The sequence below is a fragment of the Phacochoerus africanus genome, chromosome 16, assembly GCF_016906955.1.
Source record: "Phacochoerus africanus isolate WHEZ1 chromosome 16, ROS_Pafr_v1, whole genome shotgun sequence".
Taxonomy (NCBI): domain Eukaryota; kingdom Metazoa; phylum Chordata; class Mammalia; order Artiodactyla; family Suidae; genus Phacochoerus; species Phacochoerus africanus.
This window is the reverse complement of record NC_062559.1, coordinates 8,253,721-8,273,564: the sequence shown is the minus strand read 5'-3', so window position 1 is coordinate 8,273,564 and position 19,844 is coordinate 8,253,721. Positions and strand designations below refer to the sequence as shown.

Here is a 19,844-nt window from a genome sequence, read left to right as displayed (position 1 = left end):
CTAAAAAAGAAAAAAAAAGTCAACTTTCATAGGAAGACGATGTGAGAGAAACAGGCTTTGGTCCTCTGTGGAACCCTTCTGCAAAAGTCACCAGAGTCTGGGCTTTGCTGCACGGTGCAGTGATTCCCGCAGTTTGCATGACCTGGAGAATATCTGGCCAGCCCACCGCCTCCAGGAGGACAGGCACAGCCCCAGGCTTCTTCCATCCTCGTGGAAGTGAGGGCGGCGCTCAGGGTGGGCTCTGCTCACGCCCCAGGCCGGGGCTCCTTCCAAACCACAAACCACATCTCTTGCTTGAAGTGAAGGACCGCAGTACTACGTGGTCATGTTAAAATGTGCATTTTAATTGTAAAAACTGTCTTCTGTAAATATAGTTATAGCAATGTCTCTGCATACAACTCAGTTCAGATATATACAGATATGATATACACAGGTGTTATTTGTACCACAAAACAAAATCAGTTCAAGAAACATTTCCTCTTTAGGATTAACCCCACTTTCTTAGACCCTTTAAAGTGACCACCGTTAGAGAGAATGACACTCAGACGCAGTATATTCACTGTCTTATGAATACTATGAGGTAAAGAATTGAAACAAAAATAGATTCCATTTCTCTTATTGCTATAACTCTTACACTGGGGTATTAATCAAAATAGGGGTTTGACCTCTAAGACAACAGGGACGCTATGCTGATCTAACTTGGAAAAAATGAGAACTTTTCCCAAGGCTTACAATTCTTTTTAAGAAAAAGGTTTATTTCTCTATTTTAAAAAATTTAGCCAACTAGCTCGAGGTCCATAAAGGAAGTTAGTTTCGTTTTTCTCTATTCTTACCTCTCAAATCTCCTGCTCCATTTGTTCAAAAGCACAGAATCTACAGTTTTCCTTACGGGTCTTCGAGGGCTGGGCTGAAACTCCTTTCCTGTCGATGCCTTCAACATTTTCTTCGACTCTTCTCTTTGACTTGGCCAAAGGAAGGCGTTTTCACTCCACTTTTAGTCACACACGTTAGCAGCTAATCTGGTGACCGTGTGCGGAGTTTTCGTTCCGTGGATCGTCTCTGGCTAGTTCCTAGCACCCTACACCCCACATCCCTGCATCCCCAACTGTCCTTAGCTAGCAAAGTCAGTGTACCCTTGGTCTAGAGAGGCATTCGACAGCAAACAGAGGTAATTCATACCTTTCCTGTTATGGCAATTAAATAAAGGTTCCGAGTTGAGATCCCATTACCTCTAAAAGCCCATACTGTGCAGAGCTTCTGGAATAAGTGCTCACCAGATGAAAGCAGGGTTTGACCTCTCCATCATCATTTCTCTAAAGAGTCCTAGGAAATTCTATTTCCTTTCTAAATGGGCCGTTTCGTTCAACTGCCCCTGCATTCCACCTCCAGATGTGAGTTAAAGTGCCGGCTGGAAAACTACCTCTGACTCAACTCCCTCCAGTTAAGAGGCCTGATCTCAGCGTGATCACACTCGCCCCCTTGTGTCACGAGAGTCTTCCTTAAGGTTGGTGGTGACTGGACGTCACCTGCCCCGGGACTGTCAGCCTTCTCTCCTGCAGAGGCTGTCAGGCTGCACAAGACAGTCCTCGTTCACGCCCTGAAACATTTAAACAACACACCTCTCCTGGCATCTCAGTTGCTTCCAAATTACAACACTGCCCGTTTTTTCTAGGATGGCAGTTTTGAAATTTCCTTCCATTTCTGCATTTCCACACTCGATTCATCACAGAATAATATTGATACAAAAATAAACTTCCATCTTTTTTATAAGAAAAAAATGCTAATTTAATTCACAGTTAACCTTTTACCCCCAACCCTCCAGGAGCTCCTGGGAACAGAGGGATACTCATAATAGGAGTGGAATATGAAAAAAATCCATGACATGGGAGTAGGAGGAGCCCTGAGCTCCTCCTCTTCCCCCACCTGAATCATGAAGGGCTTTTCCTGATATGAGAGGGAGCGGCTTACCTGCTCAGGTAAGCCCGCGGGTCTGCAGGATCCCCAACCCGGGGCACCAAGCGGAATAGCAGCGCAGGGGCGAGACCCGAAGACTGGCCCTCTCACACACTCTGAGCACCTGACGGGGGGCCGAAAGCCCGTGTGAGCCACACTGGTCCCCTACCTTCCTTGCCTGTTTGAGAACCGTCATCACACTCAGACAAGTTCACTGTCAAGCTGAACTTGTCTTCTTTTCTTCAGCCACACCCTCCTCCTCCTTTACCTGTCCTGGGGCTGGAGAATGCCCCGCAACCCCTGGGCTCTGCCAGTCCACTCAAAACCAAACCAAGCCAAACCCGTCCCCAGGTCCCCGCCTCTTGGTGGAGGAGGGCTGTACGGCCCTTAAAAAAGGTTCATCCATCACCACCCTTGACAAGGTTCCCCAAAGGCCTCCGTTTAAAGTGAATAATCACATCTTCTTGTGTTGGAAGGGTTTTCAGTGTATCAAGACAAAGAGCAAGTGCATCCTCATAACCACCAGAATGCAAAGCAGGGATTCCGCTCTGGTTTCATTTATCTTTAGCTGCTGGCTACACCACCATAGGTCGTTATAGTGATAAATGAATCTTCATATGTGATATTTAGAATTATCTGGACCCTGTCCTATGTTTAAATTTCCCATCTTGATTTTTCACGTGGGACAAAACAAGGTAAGTTATAGATGCAAATTCCTAAATTATTTCTATCAATATATCAATGAATTCAGCTTCCCTCCCCAGCCAAATGGAAGCAGCAATGCGTGATGGATGACAGATACAGAAGGCAAATGTCTTCTAGCTAATTCACAGCCCTCCCGACTTCCTGCGGGCTGCACAGGGCTCCAGGTGAGACCCTTACACTGGAAGGGCCTAAGGAGTGCTCCATGCTTACCAAAAGCCAAAGCTAATTCTGGTATAAGGCGAGTCCTACCACTTCTGACCCACTCTGAAGCGTCCTCATCCAGAGGACAACTGGGCATTGTCCCCAAGGCTGAACAGTACCGTCTGCCAGGCCTGCAAGAGTGAAAAATCCATTTTACCAGAACTTTGTCCTATTTCGCTAGACATCCACAAACCCCGGGCCTGGATTCTAGGCCCCTCAAGGACTCTGCCACCTAGACTGTCTTCTGACTTGAGTCAGTGTCTCAGGTCACTTGGGGGGGGGGGGGGGAGGAGGCCACCATCTGTCCATGTACCCACGTCCAAGGTCCCCAACCCTGCATCCAAAGGTCACTGTAATAATCCTCCCTGTCACCACAGAGGACAGGAAGGACGTCCACCAACAGCTTCCCATCAAAAGCAGGTGGTTTCTTGGAAATTATTTCCACCGTGACACAAAAGCAGGCCCCGTGTGCTTCCGGGTCCTGCTGTCACTGTGCAGGGAGTCCTGCCCAGTACACCACACATGACTTCCCCGTGCCGAGACCAGGCAGCAAGGGGTGCCGGGTGGTGCTGCTTACGTGAGAGGCTGGGGGTGGCGATGCAGAAGGAAGGCTTAAAAGACGACCTCGGAAGCAACCTTGGCGGGGGCGGACAGACAGTGATGACGGTAACTACAGGGCAACTGGGCACTGCCCAGCCAAAGAGGTGGTGCCGCACCAGACTCCCGGCCCCACCAGGAGGTGGGCAGTGCAGGAAAGGACACATTCCTTGGGTTTTCTCTTCAAAGGATTCCAGGGAGGAAGGGGGCAGGTCTCTGGGGTCGGTGGCACATGACCTCGGACACTCCCTCGGGGCCCCTTCCCCTGCCCTCTGCATGAGCGGTGGGGGGACACGTGGAGAAGCCAGACGCTCTGCTGCCTGGAACAGCACGGAGTTAACAGGAGTGCAACCCTGGGCCCACCACGGAAAGGGAAGCACAGCCACCTCCTGTCTTTACATCAGCACGGGTGAGCTGGGAGGCCTCACAGCACAGAAGGAGACGTGCTGGCTCGCGAAGGCCTCTGGAGCAGAAAGCGCCTCTCCCAGCAAATTCACCAGGTCACAGAAAGAGGGTCCGCCTGGGTCCTCCACGAGACTCTGACCTTGGAGTCACCCCCACGCCTACTTCTGACCCCCTCAGCCTCAACTCAGAAAGCCTTGAACCTTCGGATACCACTAAGAGTAACCATTAGCTAACCCAAGTCAGAAAAGCTACTCCTTTTCCAGGGCAAAAGGAGACATTGCTCTTCAAGGAAAAAGGCAGTAAAGCTTCGGCTTCTCCACACAGATGCCTTCTTTCTTTTGTAAACATACACATTGCTGAAATGATGGCTAAACCCACAGAGGAGGAAAATGCACCGTACAGTTTACACTTCAATGCCCAAACTTACTTATATATTTACATAAAAGGGGCTACCTTGATTGATCAGTGCCAGTTTGCATTTCCACATGTGAATTTCTTTAGTCTTGAATTTCCTATCGAGGAGCTACAGTGAATAAATATATTTCTGAATAAAGCAATAAGCCCTAGAAAGCGAGTCTTGAGATAAGACATGTGATCCATCCATCTGCAAGTTCTTTCTCTCCACTGTGTCCATCAGCCTGGCTCAACTTGGTCCCGGACGTGGATATGCTGTTGGCTATTCCAAAAACAGAGCCAGGAAGGAGGGGTGAAGGGGAAGAAATTACGTGTCACCAACAACCCAGTGTCACATGTCCAAAATCACAGGTGGCCCCAGAGACCTCACCTCTAGACACAGGCGCTGGCTTCTCTGACAGCCGCCGTCTCGCTGAAGCTGGCACCTACCAAACACCGCCAACAAAGAACAGGCAGGGATCAGTGGAGCCGCCCCCGGCCGAAGCATGCCAGAGGGGAGCAGATAAACGCATCACTGACACTTGGGGTGTCGGACCACTCTCCCAGCTGAAGGCACTGTCCCATCTGCTGACAGATCTGTAACATTTCTGGTCCCCACTACCTAGCTCAAGGAATGCCGCTTCCTCTTGAGAGAAGTTCATTGGTGAGGGCTCACAACTGGGAGGGGGCCTTGCTAACATCTGCCCGAAGGCATCTGCCAGCCCCGCCCGAGAGCAGGGGATTCGGAGAACGAGGAAAATGACGTGGAGCGGCCGCCACCACTGTTAACGTCCTCTGAGGGGGTTTCAAGGCTTCCTTCTACACCTGCTTTCTCGGCTGACGGATGAGCAACCTCTCCCTGCCACCTGTCCTTAGAGAGACTCATGCTCGGTGACAGAAACATCCCTTGTCCGTCTTTGAAGTCTCTCTACGTGAACAGAGAAAACACAGGTTTCCTCTCAAAAACAGAAAAAGGGATCTGATCCCAAGACTGGACTCCCAGAACCGGGTAAAAACCTTGACGGACCCTCTGGTCCAGCTTCTGCTTGGGGCGGATGGACGTCCAGGGCTGCAAAGGACAGACAGGCGTCTCGTGCTGGAAACATCAAGGGACAGGAACCAGATGGGCCTTCTCAACAGTCCACCCGAGGGCCTCCGGAGCCCGGCCGCCTCCTGGTGATACTCAGCCTTGGCCACACCTCCTCCAGGCGCCCCCCACCCCCCGACCCTGACCCCAGGAGAGGAGGAGAGAAGCTGCTTTGACCATTCCGAAGACCAAGAACGGTGGCGGCTCTGCAAGGGGTCGATTCCAACGACCTACAAATCGAGGTGCTCATATTCCCTCTAGGGAGGAAGGGGAGAAAGGAGATGCACACATGACCTCTGTTGGAAGGATAAACAATATTCCTTTGCGTCAACTTCATAAAAGGCCGTCTGGGGCCTGGGTGACACAGGACACATGGCCGCCCCACAGGACAGCCGCTCATCCTTCCTATGGGCAACAGGGGTTGTCAATGACCAACATGACGTCGATGCCATAGGCCTCCAGCAGGTCCAGGAGAAAGCTCCGGTCTCCTTGGGGGTCCAGACCCATGACCCGGGCGTGCTCCGCCGTCAGGGTTTTGTCTTGACTGGCGGACACCTCCAACAAAGTCTGAAATATCCGGTTGTTTTGCTCTAGGAAAAACCTGCAATCACAAGACAAGACATGGGAGTGGGTGGGGGCCAGAAGAGACACAAAAGCTCACTAAATAGGCCACATGCGGGAACCAGAACGCCACTGTTGGGTTTGGTGGACTTTTACATGGCCTCACAAGTCAGGCATCTCTTTTAAAAGGAGAAACCAGGACACAAGGTAAAGGGTTGTTCAAGTGCCGCTAAGGTCAGCAAAGAACTCACATTAACCACGGCATGATTAGCAAAATCTCCGAGCAAGTGATGGCCTGACGGCCACACATTTATTTTCCTGTTAAGGAGGAGGTTCCTAGCGGCTTCAACACAGGTTTAAGCAGAGGCCCCCATATACTGTGTTCTTCTCTTTCTGCTTAGTCATAAAGGGAAGAGAAGGATAAACATTAAAAGCAAAACAGACAGACAAACAAAGATGGATAATGCAGTTCTGAGGTCAAGACTTGAAGTGAAAAACTGAAATCTACTTTCAAGCCCCGGGCTGGGTAATTAGAGCCAGCAGCAGCAGGGGAGCCTTCCTAGAGGCTGAGCAGGGCTCCGAAAGGGCTCTCCAGGCCCTGGGCCATCCACACAGCCAAGGAGGTGCTCGGGGGCAGGCCCGAGGTGGTGTGAAGCCAGCCTCAACAGAGGGGGCAGTGGAGGAGAAAGGCAAGCCAGGCTGGAGGAAGCGAGTCACCATGCACGTGTATCTGGGCTCCGCTGAGTAGTGTTTTGGCTTTAACTATGCACAGAGCATGATCTGAATGTCACTAACTTACCATACTCTGTGTGTCTATGAACCGTATTCAGAAAAGGCATCAGCTGTGTTCCACAGAGCAAGGGGCCTGGTGCCCAGAGCCACTCTGGGCACTCGGGAATCTCAGATTCAAGAGCACGTGTCCGACCTCGATGAGACCGCTGGCTCTCTGCTCCGCGCAGAGCTGCTTTGACATCTTGCCAGCATGCATGCACTAGAAAGTCCATTTGCTTAGGCTCCAAGTACTTTACTGAATTCTCAAGGCCAATATCAAAGCCAGAAACAGTTCTCCAGCCCCGCCCAGGACGTGAGGCCGGAAGAACAAACAGGAAACCGGCAGAACTGTTTCCGGTTCAGTTACAGTCCCGTTCTTATCACCGAGCACCACTTCCCACGGCTGCTTATGACAGAAATCAGCCAATGCTGTAGAGGATAAAGGCCGAGGCTCCCACAACAAATTTGGGGGAAAGAAGTTTCCTTAGATTCGGAGTTAGGTTTTCTGATGATCCCGTGCCACGCAGTACAAGGAACTTCTCTGTTCAATGGACTCTGGGGTGAGTAGATGCAAACTACTGCATGTGGAGTGGAGAAGCAATGAGATCCTGCTATACAGCACAGGGAACTGTGTCCAGTCACTTGGGACGGAGCAGGATGGACGATAATGCGAGAAAAAGAATGTGTATATGTAAGTGTGTGTGTGTGTGTATATATATACACACACACACACACACACACACACGACTGCATCACTTTGCTGTGCAGCAGAAATTGACAGAATGTTGTAAATCAACTATAATAGAAAAAAATTAAAATATTTTTAAAAATTAAAAAAAAAAAAAAAAAGAAGCAGCAGTGGATGAGAAGCCCCTGAATCCTGAGGGCCAGTCAGAGCTCCCGTGCAGTGGCTGTCTGGATGTAAATGCCCAACAGAAGGGCATCTGCTGGATCTCCCATTTTTTCTTAATAATCCTCCTGGAATTTAACTCTTCCCTTCCCCCCAAAGGCATTTCAGGGCTCAGGGTGACTCCGTGAGGGGCCTGGCTCGAAGTGCCCTTGGCAGCAATAAAGGACATCCTCGGGCTGTAGCAGCTGACATGGGAGGGATCCAGGCCTAGAGCCATCCTGAGGGATCCCGGGAGTCGGGGCCGGGGGCCCACCGCTGCTGCCCAGGCTGACTTACAGCACGAAGAGGTCCTCTTCGCATGGGTTATAATCCTCTTCCACCTCCTGGGAATAGAGCAGCATCTGCCTGGAGGGAGGGGATGACTGTCAGCCTCTGGCGCGGCAACCAGGACCCCGGCCACAGGTCAGGCATGTGCAGGGGCCACTGCGTCCCAGGAAGGAGTCTGACCCACAACAGCACCCCCGCCACTCCCCCTGGCTTCCGACCCCCATCCAAAGGGGAGGACAGAAGGGGCAGGAAAGGGACAAACAGGGCTTGGAGTCCCAGGCAAGTGACGACCTTTCCTGATTGTCATAAAATAGGAGGTGACGCTACCATTCATTTCACTGACACGCTTTAGAGATTCCAGAGGCCCCTCGAAAGGCGGCACCCCACGCCTGTGTGCTGCCCGCCCGCCTGCCCCCCAACCGCAGGGCCGCCCTTCCTTCCCAGGTCCTAGCAGACACATGCCCAGAGGGACAGGGCAGCAGGATGACCCACACGGGCAGCCCGGCCCCGGCTCTACCTCTGCTCGTTGAGCCGCCGGTACTTCTCGCGGTCGGCGCTGTTGATCTTCAGCAGCGGCTGCAGGTGGTCGTGGTGTGTCTTCACGTTCTGGTTGTCCACGTAGACGTCGTACAGCTCCCGCTTCTCCTCGAAAATCTTCTCGGTGGTGCCTGTGAGAGCTGGGGTTCAGGAGGCGGGACCCCGGAGGGCACCAGCCCCGACAGGTGGGGGGGCTCCTGGCAGGGCTGGCCGAGGTGCTCGGGGCAGGGACGGGCGGCAGGATGCGGGGGGGCCCGTACTCACAGGCCACATAGGACACCTCCACCTCCAGGCTCTCGATGTCAGCCACGTTCACATAGAAGAAGGGCTTGGACTCAGGAACGGTGCCCCCGATGCCAGGCAGAGAGACGTTGGCCAGGCAGCAGCAGCAGTACACTACAGGGACAGCAGAGGTGAGAGATGCCCAGGCCCCTTCAGGCCTCCCTCCCTCCTGGCCTGCTGGCCCCCTTCTCTGAGCTGTCAGCCTCCACCGACACTGTGCAAGGCTGGGCTCTGTGCTCTCCTGGTACCTGCGTAGCCAGGTGGGCCCAGCACTCGGAGGACATGGGGCACGAGCCTTTCAGGTCGCATGGCAGGACCCGGTTTCCTCAAGGTCACCCACCAAGGTGCTCAAATCCAGCAGACACATTGCAATCTTTGTCTCACGAAGACTTGCTTAGGATTTGGCACTGCTGACCTTCCCCCTTCTCAAAGTGGCCTACTCTGACCCTGCATCTGCTGGTCCCCTCCCTTCTTCCAACTGTGCCCCTCGGCCTCCTCTGTCGGCTCCCCTCCTGGGCCCAGGTCTTAAATGCTGGCAGGTCCCTCCTCACTCACGCTCTTCCCCGGTGATGCACAGCCTCTGTGCCACCCCTCAGCCCTGTCCCCCCAGGTCCTGACCCAATTATACCAGGGCCTAGGGGACATCGCCGGAAGACCTCACAGAAGCCCATGCCCACCATGTGCAGGTCAGCTTTGTCACAACACCCCAAGCCCCTGCATCTCCTCGGTCCCCCCCCGGTGGCGCCCCGTCACTGTCATCTTAGACTCTTCTTCCGTTACCTCATCGACATCAGAACACCAGGAACAATCAGAACCAGAACAATCAGAACCCAAGCCCGTCAGACACCAGACTTTGTCAAGCTTCTCTCAAACAGATCCAGAATCCATCTTCTCTACTTTAATCCAGACCCTTCGCTTTCACCAGATTCCCGATTTGTCTCCTGATCCACCTCCTGTGTCACCAGATTCCACCTGCTACATTGCAAATCCAGCCATGTCACTTCTAGGCTTGAAACCTGTGAGCCCCCTGACATGGCTCAGTCTCTTCTGACCTTGGGCAACAGTGGAGAAACTTGGACGGAGTCCCTGACTTTGGCTTCTAGTTACCTCTGTAGCAAACGACGCCCACAGGAGGGGGAGAGAATATCAAAATGCGCTTTCGAAGTAGGGCAAACTTCCAAAGGATGAGGATCTGTTCGCCAAAGAACTTGATAAACTGAGACATGCAGCCAGCTGGGTGTGTGATCTGAAAAAATTAAAGGGGGGTGAAGGGAAAGGGGAGGATAGCTTGTTAGAAACGTCGCCAAAAGCCAAAATATTCAATACAGGTGTGTGCCAATGACTCCCCCCCCCCCAAAAAAAAACCCAAGGTACAACCAAACAGATACAATGGGGGATGGTTACTGCCACATGCAATGACATTTTCTGAGAGTTCCTGTTGTGGCTCAGCAGAAATGAGACTAGTATCCATAAGGATGTGGGTTCAATCCTTGGCCTTGCTCAGTGGGTTAAGGATCTGGCATTGCCATGAGTTGTGATGTGGGTGGCAGATATGGCTCAGATCCAACATTGCTGGGGCTGTGGTGCAGGCTGACAGCTGTAGCTCTGATTTGACCCCTAGCCTGGAAACTTCCATTTGCCATGAGTGCAGCCCTAAAAAGCAGAAAAGGGAGGGGGGCATTTTTCCACTTTGAAAGTCTCATCTTTAAACTAGAAATCTCGAAGTCAACAGCTCCCCTGATACACGGAAGTTTAGGGATCACTAATGACTTTCCCCAGGGAAGGGTTACAGAGGAAGTGAAGCTGGATGTCACTTTTGAGAGTCTGAGGTGACAGACACCTCAATGAATGCTCAGCTCCAAACATGACTGAGGAGGAAAAGGATGCCCCAGTGGTCCCAGGGGAGACCCCAAACACAGGGCGATGCGCTGGCACAATGATCCATTGCACCCCGTCTGCCCCTCCCTCCCCCCACCCACCCAGGGCTGGCCCCTCCCTGGGGCCGCCTCCCAGGAGCCCCCAGCTGAGGCCGATCGGGGGTCAGACGTGGGAGCTCTGACCCAGGAAGACCAGAGGCCAGGCCAGCTCTGCCACTTACTAACAGGGAGGGGGAGGAGCCCGCATTTCCGGATCCCTTTCCTCATCTGTGAAATAAGATCCCCGTGTAACCCAGACGGCGGCGGGAAGGACCATTTGAGAGCAACAGCGTGGAACGCTTAGCCTGTGGGAAAGGCCGCGGGAGCAGCCCCACGACCGTCGCTGACAAGAGCGGAGGCGTCAAGCCTGGTGCCTGCTGAGTCGCTTCACTCTGTGGTCACTTGTGTGAAGGGACCCTGCTCGTCTCCCACCCGGACAGGTGCGGACACCAAGGCGGCGGCCTGGCTGTGAGCCCCGGCAGCCCTCAGGGGGACCCACGGCCAAGCCGCGGGGCGGCCACAGCGCTCTCCGCAGCCCGTGCCCCGGGCGCCCAGGAGCGGCGCCCCCTCCGCCACATCACCCCGCACGGGTGCCGTCCCAGGTCCCCCGCGGAAGGGCTGACCCCGCTGAGGGGTCTCGCCTGCCCTCTGCCTGCTCCCCTGCCACCGCGTCCCCATCTGCGGGAGGAGAGGCTCCCTCCCGTCGTGATCGCTCCTGAAACCCTCGCATCCTCCGGTGTCCTGCCTTCTCTGGACTGTTTGGGCTCAGCCTCCGCTGGGCTCCACCTGCCACCCAGACACGACAGAGGCGAAGCCGCCTGGGTCCTTCTCAGCCCCTGCTCTGCTTATCTTCAGGCTCTGAATGTGTGCTGCTACTGCTTGGAGGCCGGGCAGCATTTTGTCCGAATGTGTCCCGGGCCCCAGAATCCGAGAAAACATGATCAACCCTTAATTCTGATCAGACTTACTCATTTACAGACATGTATGCGTTCTTGCAAGAAATATTTCTCACATGCTCACTATGTGCCAAGCCCTGTGTTAAGCAGTCTAGTTTCAACAATAACTAAAAAGGCCAGGCCCTGCCCTGGCAGAGTTTATGGGGGACCAGGAGAAGCAGGTACACAGGCTCTTAAACCCCAGCCTGATAAGAGGCTCAATGGGGGAAGGACAGAGGGCTGCAGGAGGATGTGCAAAGGCCCAGAGGCAGGAGAACAAACCTCTGCCTGGGATCCCAAAACAGCTCCGGCGCTGGGCCCCTCCTCCAAGCTCCTGTAGTTTTAATACTGTCACTTTTCCCTCCTTGTTACTTCAGCCCGTGGGACAAATGGCAAGCAGCTTCTAAGCCCCTGGTGACCTTCCCCTATTGGTATTTATGGCCTTATGCGATCTCTTATTCCAACTGAGTACCTCACTTTTAACCATCCAAAGATGACAACATTGCAGGATTGGCACTGCCACTTAGGTACAAAGGATTATGACTTCTCTTTTGCTAACAGACTTTTTCACTTGTTGGCTTTTTTTTTTTTTTTTTGTCATTTTAGGGCTGCATCCACAGCACATGGAGGTTCCAGGCTAGGGGTCGAATCGGAGCTGCAGCTGTCAGCCTAGGCCACAGCCACAGCAATGCCAGATCTGAGCCGCATCTGCGACCTACACCACAGCTCACAGCAACGCCAGATCCTTAACCCACTGAGCGAGGCCAGGGATCAGACCTGCATCCTCATGGGTACTAGTTGGATTTATTTCTGCTGAGCCACAACGGGAAGTCTCACTTGTTGGCCCTGGTATCTGCAGCAGTCCATCACGCTGGAGAGACCGCTGAGGGCGGGCAGGCAGCAAGGTGCTTAGTCCAGCAGCTCAGTCTCAAGGTGCTCAGTCCTCCAACAATTATGTGAGCCAGACATGGGTGTTTCCCCGTCAAGCCTTCAGATTAGGTCCCAACCCTGGCTGATACCCTGACTGCAGTCTCAGGAGAGACCATGAGGCAGAGTACCTGCTAAGCTATACCTGGATCCCCCACTCACAGAAGCTATAACAAATAAATACTGTTGCCTTTTTTATTTTATTTTTTTATTTTTTTTTTTTTTTGGCCATGCCTATAAGCATGTGGAAGTTCCTGGGCCAGGGATCAAACCTGTGCCACCACAGTGGCCAGAGCCACTGCAGTGACAAGGCTGCATCTTTAACATACTGTACCACAGAGGAATTTCAAATATGTACTCTTTTAAAACCATTAATTTGGGGGCAATTTGTGATGCAGTGACAGATAACCATTAGCAGGTGGTAGCCACTGTCTGTTATGACCAGTGTTCAGGTTATCTTGTTCCTTTTCTGTGCTTTTGGTTTTTCAGTTCCTGTATTACTATTCCCTGTGTTGAATGAGTTTGAAACATCTGCCATAGTTTGGGTTTTCCTAACAAGATCCTAATTGGTACTTATTCTGGTTCAAATTCCATGGCCTAGTATTTAAGATTCTCTACACTCTGATTCTGATCTATTTTTCCAACCCTTTCTCTCCTAGCAGGCTGACATGAAACTCAATCCCGGTCAAACTACTCTGCTCACATCCCATGAACTTGCCCTGGGCCTCCTCAGGCCCACGTGTCCACAAAGGCAACAGAAAGGGATAAGGGATGAGCCCTGGCCTTGGCACTAGGCCTGTGGTGACATCCTGGCTCTGTCTCCTACTAGCTGTAAGGCCTTTAAGCAAGTCACTGAAACTTTATAAACCTCAGCTGGTTTATTTGTAAAATAAGGAATTTAGGAGTTCCCTGGTGGTACACTGGGTTAAGGATCTGGCATTGTCACTGCAGTGGTGGCCAGGATCACTGCTATGGCACAGGTGTGATCCCTGGTCTGGGAATTTCCATGTATTGCAGATGTGGCCAAAAACCAAAAGCAAAACCAAAAAGAAGTAAGACAGGGAATTAAAAAAAAAAAATCTCTAAAGAAAATGCCTAATGCCAGCAGGATGCCGAACTCACAGAAGGTGCTGACAGAGCGATGGAACACAGTCCCCACCGGTGCTCCTGCCTCCCCTCGGCCCGGAGTGAGCATCCCTCACTCCCTCCCCAGCTGAATGCTCCAGGGACCAACTCCTCTCCCAAGGAACCTTCCCAGAATCCTCTCCTAAACCCACGGCATAATTTCTCCACTGGGGTGCCTGAAGTTTCCACGGAAGTATCTTGGGACCACCTATAGGGGAGGGGACAGGGGAAGGAGGAAGAGCGGGGTGGAGGAGGAAAAGGGGGGGAAAGGAGGAGGGGGACTCATCTTTGCACCCTAACATGAATACTTACTGATATTCATTTACATAAGTATAATGATAAATACATTTATCATTAACAAAACACTCAAAACACTTGGATGAGTGCTTTGTTAATGATAAATATACTCTAGTACAATGTGCTTCAGAAAAAATATACAATGAAGTAATATCAAATATATAGTAACTGGGAGTTCCCATCATGGCACAGTGGAAAGAATCCGACTAGGAACCATGAGGTTGCAGGTTTGATCCCTGGCCTGGATCAGTGGGTTGGGGATCCAGCATTGCCGTGAGCTGCGGTATAGGTCGCAGACACAGCTCAGATCCCGCACTGCTGTGGCTGTGGTGTAGGCCGGCGGCTACAGCTCCTACTGGACCCCCAGCCTGGGAACCTGCACATACCATGGGTGCGGCCCTAATAAGATAAAAAGACAAAAGACTCTCTCTCTATATATATATATGATATATGTATGTATGCATGTGTATGTATGTATGTATGTATATGTATGTACGTATATGTATGTGTATATATATGTATGTGTATATGTATGTATGTATGTATGTGTGTGTATGTATGTATGTATGTATATGTGTGTGTGTGTGTGTTGTGTGTATATATATATATATATATATATATATATATATATCTATATATAGTAACTGGAATTCCAGCTGTGACTCAGCAGTTAACAAACCCCACTAGTATCCATGAGGACGTAGGTTTGATCCCTGGCCCTGCTCAGTGGGTTAAGGGTCTAGAATAGCCATGAGCTGTGGTATAGGTCACAGATGTGGCTCAAATCTGGTGTTGCTGTGGCTGTGGCATCGGCTGGCAGCTGCAGCTCTGATTCGACCCCTAGCCTGGGAACTTCCACATGTTGCAGGTATAACCCTAAAAAGCAAAAGAAAAAAAAATTTTTTTTTGTCTTTTTTTGTTGTTGTTATTGTTGTTGTTGTTGTTGTTGCTATTTCTTGGGCCGCTCCCACGGCATATGGAGGTTCCCAGGCTAGGGGTCCAATCGGAGCTGTAGCCACCGGCCTACGCCAGAGCCACAGCAACGCGGGATCCGAGCCACGTCTGCAACCTACACCACAGCTCATGGCAATGCTGGATCGTTAACCCACTGAGCAAGGTCAGGGACCGAACCCGCAACCTCATGGTTCCTAGTTGGATTCGTTAACCACTGCGCCACGACGGGAACTCTTTTTTTTTTTTTTTTTGTCTAAAAAAATTTTTTTTAAATATATTGTAACTAAGAAACATCTTAACCATTCAAACTCTTCAGCTTTACTTCAAATGTCTGGCTTTTTTATCTGAAGCCTTCACCAAAATGAAATCCACTTTGTCCCCACTAGGAGTCCACCACACCTGGCCTATCGGGACAGCTTTGCACCGTGATTATAGATGGTAACTACAAAGTGTATTGTTTAGGATAACTTGCCTTGGGAGTTCCCTTTGTGGCTCAGTGGGTTAAGGATCCAGCGTTGCCGTGAGCTGTGATGCAGGTCACAGATGTGGCTCAGATCCCGCGCTGCTGTGGCTGTGGTGTAGGCCAGCAGCTGCAGCTCCGATTCCACCCCTAGCCTGCCAACTTCCATATGCTGCAGATGTGGCCCTAAATAGACAACAACAAAGATAACTTGCCTTAAGTTTGAAAAGAACCTAAATGCTTAGGTTACAATCCTGTTGGATCAACAGACTTTGGGGCATGAGCCCAAGACATAATTTCCTTATTCATGAAAACAATGATTCATAGCTGTTGCTCCAGACGCACATCTGGGACTGTGTGAGACCCTGGCGGACCTACCTTCATCTCAGGGTACATGTATCGGTGGATGGAAGGCAGCCAGTAGACGGGGGGCAAGCTGCCCCCTCTCCCGGGGCCAGCGTGGAGCACCCCTTTCTTGTCCTCGTAGAAGGCAGCCAGATGAGAATAATGTCCTGGCATCTCCAGCTGGTGTCTGCAGGGCACACACACAGTGAGAAAGCTCCAGCCACAGCCCTGCCACTCACTACCCAGGCCCCAGGGCAGGGACACTTGGGGCACAGGCCCTGATAAATGAAAGACCCCCTCCTTTTTGAGATGGCGTAAGATGCCTCCTTGGGTGTTGCAGAGACTCCTCAGGAAAACCTCAAATGTAGGGCCTGAAACGCCCCAACAGGGCCGTGGACACATACTTCTCGTGGGAAACAGGAACAGTTAACAGACTATAACTAATATCTATTGTTCTCTAGTGAAGGATGCTTCCCAGAGAGCGGCTGTTGGCGGCGAGAAGCGGTGACTTGGAAGAGCACACATTCCCTGCTTAAAGCTACTCTTTGTTTAGAAAGCATGCCTGCTTTCTTGCTTTGCTCTTACAAAAGAACGAGAAGCAATGTACCCCCTCAGTATCTCAAGTAAGGGAAAACGCTTACATGGGGATGTTGCTGAGGGCTCAATCTCTGCACCAAGGAGCGAAGTATTAAAAGGCTCAGCTCCTCTCTGCCCCCAGCCCCACCCTGCTCGGGTGGCAGAGACTTGGCTGTGGGTAGTCCCGTCAACGGATCCCCAAACCAAGAAAGCAGCACAAAGGCCCTGGACCATTTGGACAATGACGAATCCTGCCTTCAATCCGGACACAGGAGGACTGTGGGTACCACTTGGCACTCTGTTTACCGGGAGTGTAATGGGTTGAATTTAAAATGATGTCATTAGGGTGCGCCCTAAATCCAGGACGACTGAGGTCCTGATAAAAGTGGAAATGTGGACCCACAGACACAGGCTAACACCATGTGAGAGTGAAGGCAGCAGAGATCAGAGATACTTCCACAAGCCAAGAACGGCAAAGATCGCCAGAAGCAAGGAACAGCGTTTCTCTCAGAGCCCTGCTTACACCTTGGTTTTAGACTTCTAGACTCCAGAATTGTGAAGCCATACATTTACCTTGTTCTCAGTCACCTGATTTTTGGTACGTTGTTGCAACAGCCCTAAGAAACTAAAATAAGAAGAAACAAAAGGCACTAAACCCGGAGCTCCCCTTGAGGCCCAGCAGAAATGAATCTGACTAGTATCCATGAGGATATGGGTTTGATCCCTGGCCCCACTCAGTGTATTAAGGATCTGGCATTGCTGTGGCTGTGGTGTAGGCTGGCAGCTGCAGCTCTGATTTGACCCCTGGCCTGGGAACTTCCCAGGTGACCCTAAAGAGCAAAAAAAAAAAAAAAAGGACTAAAACCTTTTTAACCCATTTAAATTTTCTTAGAACCTTACAATTCCCATCATGTTGCAATGAACAAGACTCAAAATACAGCTTTGATGAGCAAGGTGAGACATCCCTAATTACAGATCAAGGATGACTGAAAGGAAATGCCCCCAACCTGTCACTGCCCGCTTCCTTTAATCGCTGACACAACCCACTCAAGTTCAAGGTTTCTACAGGCCAACTGGTATCAGCTGTTCTCCAACCATCTCCACTCAAAGTGAGGTTCAGCTTCCAGGGTCAAGGCTACAGCTGCCACGTTGTCTGAGATCTCAGTCAAGTTACCCAACTTTTCAAAATCTGCTGTTCCTTCTTTCCTTAAAACACAGATACTAGGAACACCGCAACGCTATTTTGGGGTATAAATGGAGTTAAGAGGAAAAAGTGCCCTGCAAAGTTTGAAACTCATTTAAGTCCCTCACAACAGCCTGGGTTCCTTCCTTCCTGGTCCAGCATGAGGAGTCTAGCCAGGCACATGGGGAGGATGAACTGGAGAAGATTCAGGGCAAGCCCTGGAAGAGAACTTCAGACAAAGTTACATTTTTCTTTTTTCTTTTTCGGGCCACACCTTCACCATATGGGAGTTCCTGGGCCAGGGGCAGCTGCAGGCCTATGCCACAACCACGTCAGATCTCAGCTGTATCTGCAAACTACACCACAGCTTGGGGCAATGCAGGATCCTTGACCCACGGAGCAAGGGCAGGGATCAAACCTGAACCCTCATGAACAGTACTAGTCAGGTTCTTAACCTGCTGAGCCACAGGAGAACTCCCCAAATTTATACTTTAAAAAGAAAAAAAAAATCATCAAGTACACCCCAAAATGATTACTAAAATGTATCTCCCTCTGAGTGACAGTTCTCCAATGTAGGGGTTCCAACATATTGTTTCAAGCTTTGCACAAGGAGACAGTCGTGTGATGGAATGATGAATGACTCCAGCTGTGCGATTATAATCATGCCTCCTTTCACTCTTACACATACTCGCATACTAGATGGGAAAACCATGGGGGCTAAGTTGTGTCTGACTCATCTAAGATGGCAGACTTCACTCTTCAGGGATGTGTCAAAGGGATAAAAGGTTGATAACTACCAAATAACACAATCGAGACAATTAAGTTCAAAAGTGTTTTTTGGTTTTTTTTTCTTTTTAAGGCCACACCTGAGACATACGGAAGGTGCCAGGCTAGGCGGAGAAATGGAGCTACAGCTGCCAGCCTACGCGACAGCCACAGCCACGCAGGATCCATGCCACATCTGAGACCTACACCACAGCTCACAACAATGCCGGATCCTCAACCCACTGAGTGAGGCCAGGGATCCAGCATGCATCCTCATGGATACTCGTCAGGTTTGCCACCACTGAGCCACAATGGAAACTCCCCAAAAATGTTTTTATTAGGACCTAATTTCCTTTAAAAGAACAGTAGGAATCATTTTATTCTACTTTTAAAATTTATTTTTAATTTTTAAAGGATCCATTCAAGTAGAGGCTATTACAATCATCAATATATATCCTATATATCCTAATATAGGAGCACCCAGATACCTACAACAAATACTAACAGACATAAAAGGAGAAATTGATGCGAATACAATCATAGTAGGAGACTTTAACACCCCACTCACATCAGTGGACAGATCCTCTAGACAGAAAAATCAATAAGGCACAGAGATCCTAAAGGACACAATAGAAAAATTAGACTTAATTGACATTTTCAGGACACTACAGCCATAAAAATCAAATATACATTCTTTTCAAGTGCACGTGGAACATTCTCAAGGACTGACCACATACCGGGGCACAAAATTAGCCTCAACAAATTTAAGAGTATAGAAATTATTTCGAGTATCTTCTCTGACCACAATGGCATGAAACTAGAAATCAGCCACAGGAAAAGAAATGAGAAAAAAAAAAACTGACTACATAGAGACTAAACAACATGCTACTAAAAAACCAATAGATCAACAAGGAAATCAAAAGGGAAATTAAAAAATAGCTAGAGACAAATGATAATGAAGATACAACCACTCAAAATCTATGGGATGCCACAAAAGCAGTGCTCAGAGGGAGATTCATAACAATACAAGCCTTCCTCAAAAAAGAAGAAAAATCTCAAATTGACTACTTAACTCATCACCTAAATGAATTAGAAAAAGAACAAGCGAAACCTAAAGTCAGCAGAAGGAAGGAAATCCTAAAGATCAAAGAGGAAATCAATAAAATAGCAATTCAAAAAACAACAGGAAAAAAAATCATTAAAACCAAGAGCTGGTTCTTTGAAAGTGTAGACAAAATTGACAAACCTCTGGCCAGACTCACCAAGAAGAGGAGAAAAAACTCAAACAAAATAAGAAATGAAAAAGGAGAAAGAAATCACAATGGAAACTGCAGAAATACAAACAAAACAAAACAAAACAAAACATAAGAGAATCCTATGAACAACTGTATGCCAACGAATTTGACAACCTAGAAGAAATGGACAACTTTCTAGAGACTTAGAGCCTGCCAAAAATGAATCAAGAAGAAAAAGATCAACTGAACAGACCGATCACTAGAAATGAAATGGAATATGTATGTCATAAACACTCCCTACAAATAAAAGTCCAGGACCAGATGGCTTCACAGGTGAAGTCTACCAAACATACAAAGAGGAACTTATACCCATCCTCCTTAAACTTCTCCAAAAGGCTGAAGAAGGAACACTCCCAAAGACATTCTATGATGCCACCATCACCCTAATACCAAAACC

The 19,844-nt window shown here is 49.9% G+C and overlaps 1 protein-coding gene across 1 annotated transcript in view; it reads right to left on the bottom strand.

The window, feature by feature from the left end:
* Positions 1-323: 323 nt before the first annotated feature.
* The window catches only part of DENND11 (DENN domain containing 11), a 57,027-nt gene continuing 37,506 nt past the window's right edge, over positions 324-19,844 (bottom strand). The window contains exons 4-9 of the mRNA XM_047763180.1: positions 15,662-15,815; positions 9,777-9,915; positions 8,652-8,783; positions 8,368-8,518; positions 7,860-7,928; positions 324-5,942 (exon numbers count right to left, since the gene is read on the bottom strand). Coding sequence (XP_047619136.1) covers positions 5,747-5,942; positions 7,860-7,928; positions 8,368-8,518; positions 8,652-8,783; positions 9,777-9,915; positions 15,662-15,815 — 841 coding nt within the window. The 3' untranslated portion in view covers positions 324-5,746. The remainder of the gene's footprint in view (positions 5,943-7,859; positions 7,929-8,367; positions 8,519-8,651; positions 8,784-9,776; positions 9,916-15,661; positions 15,816-19,844) is intronic.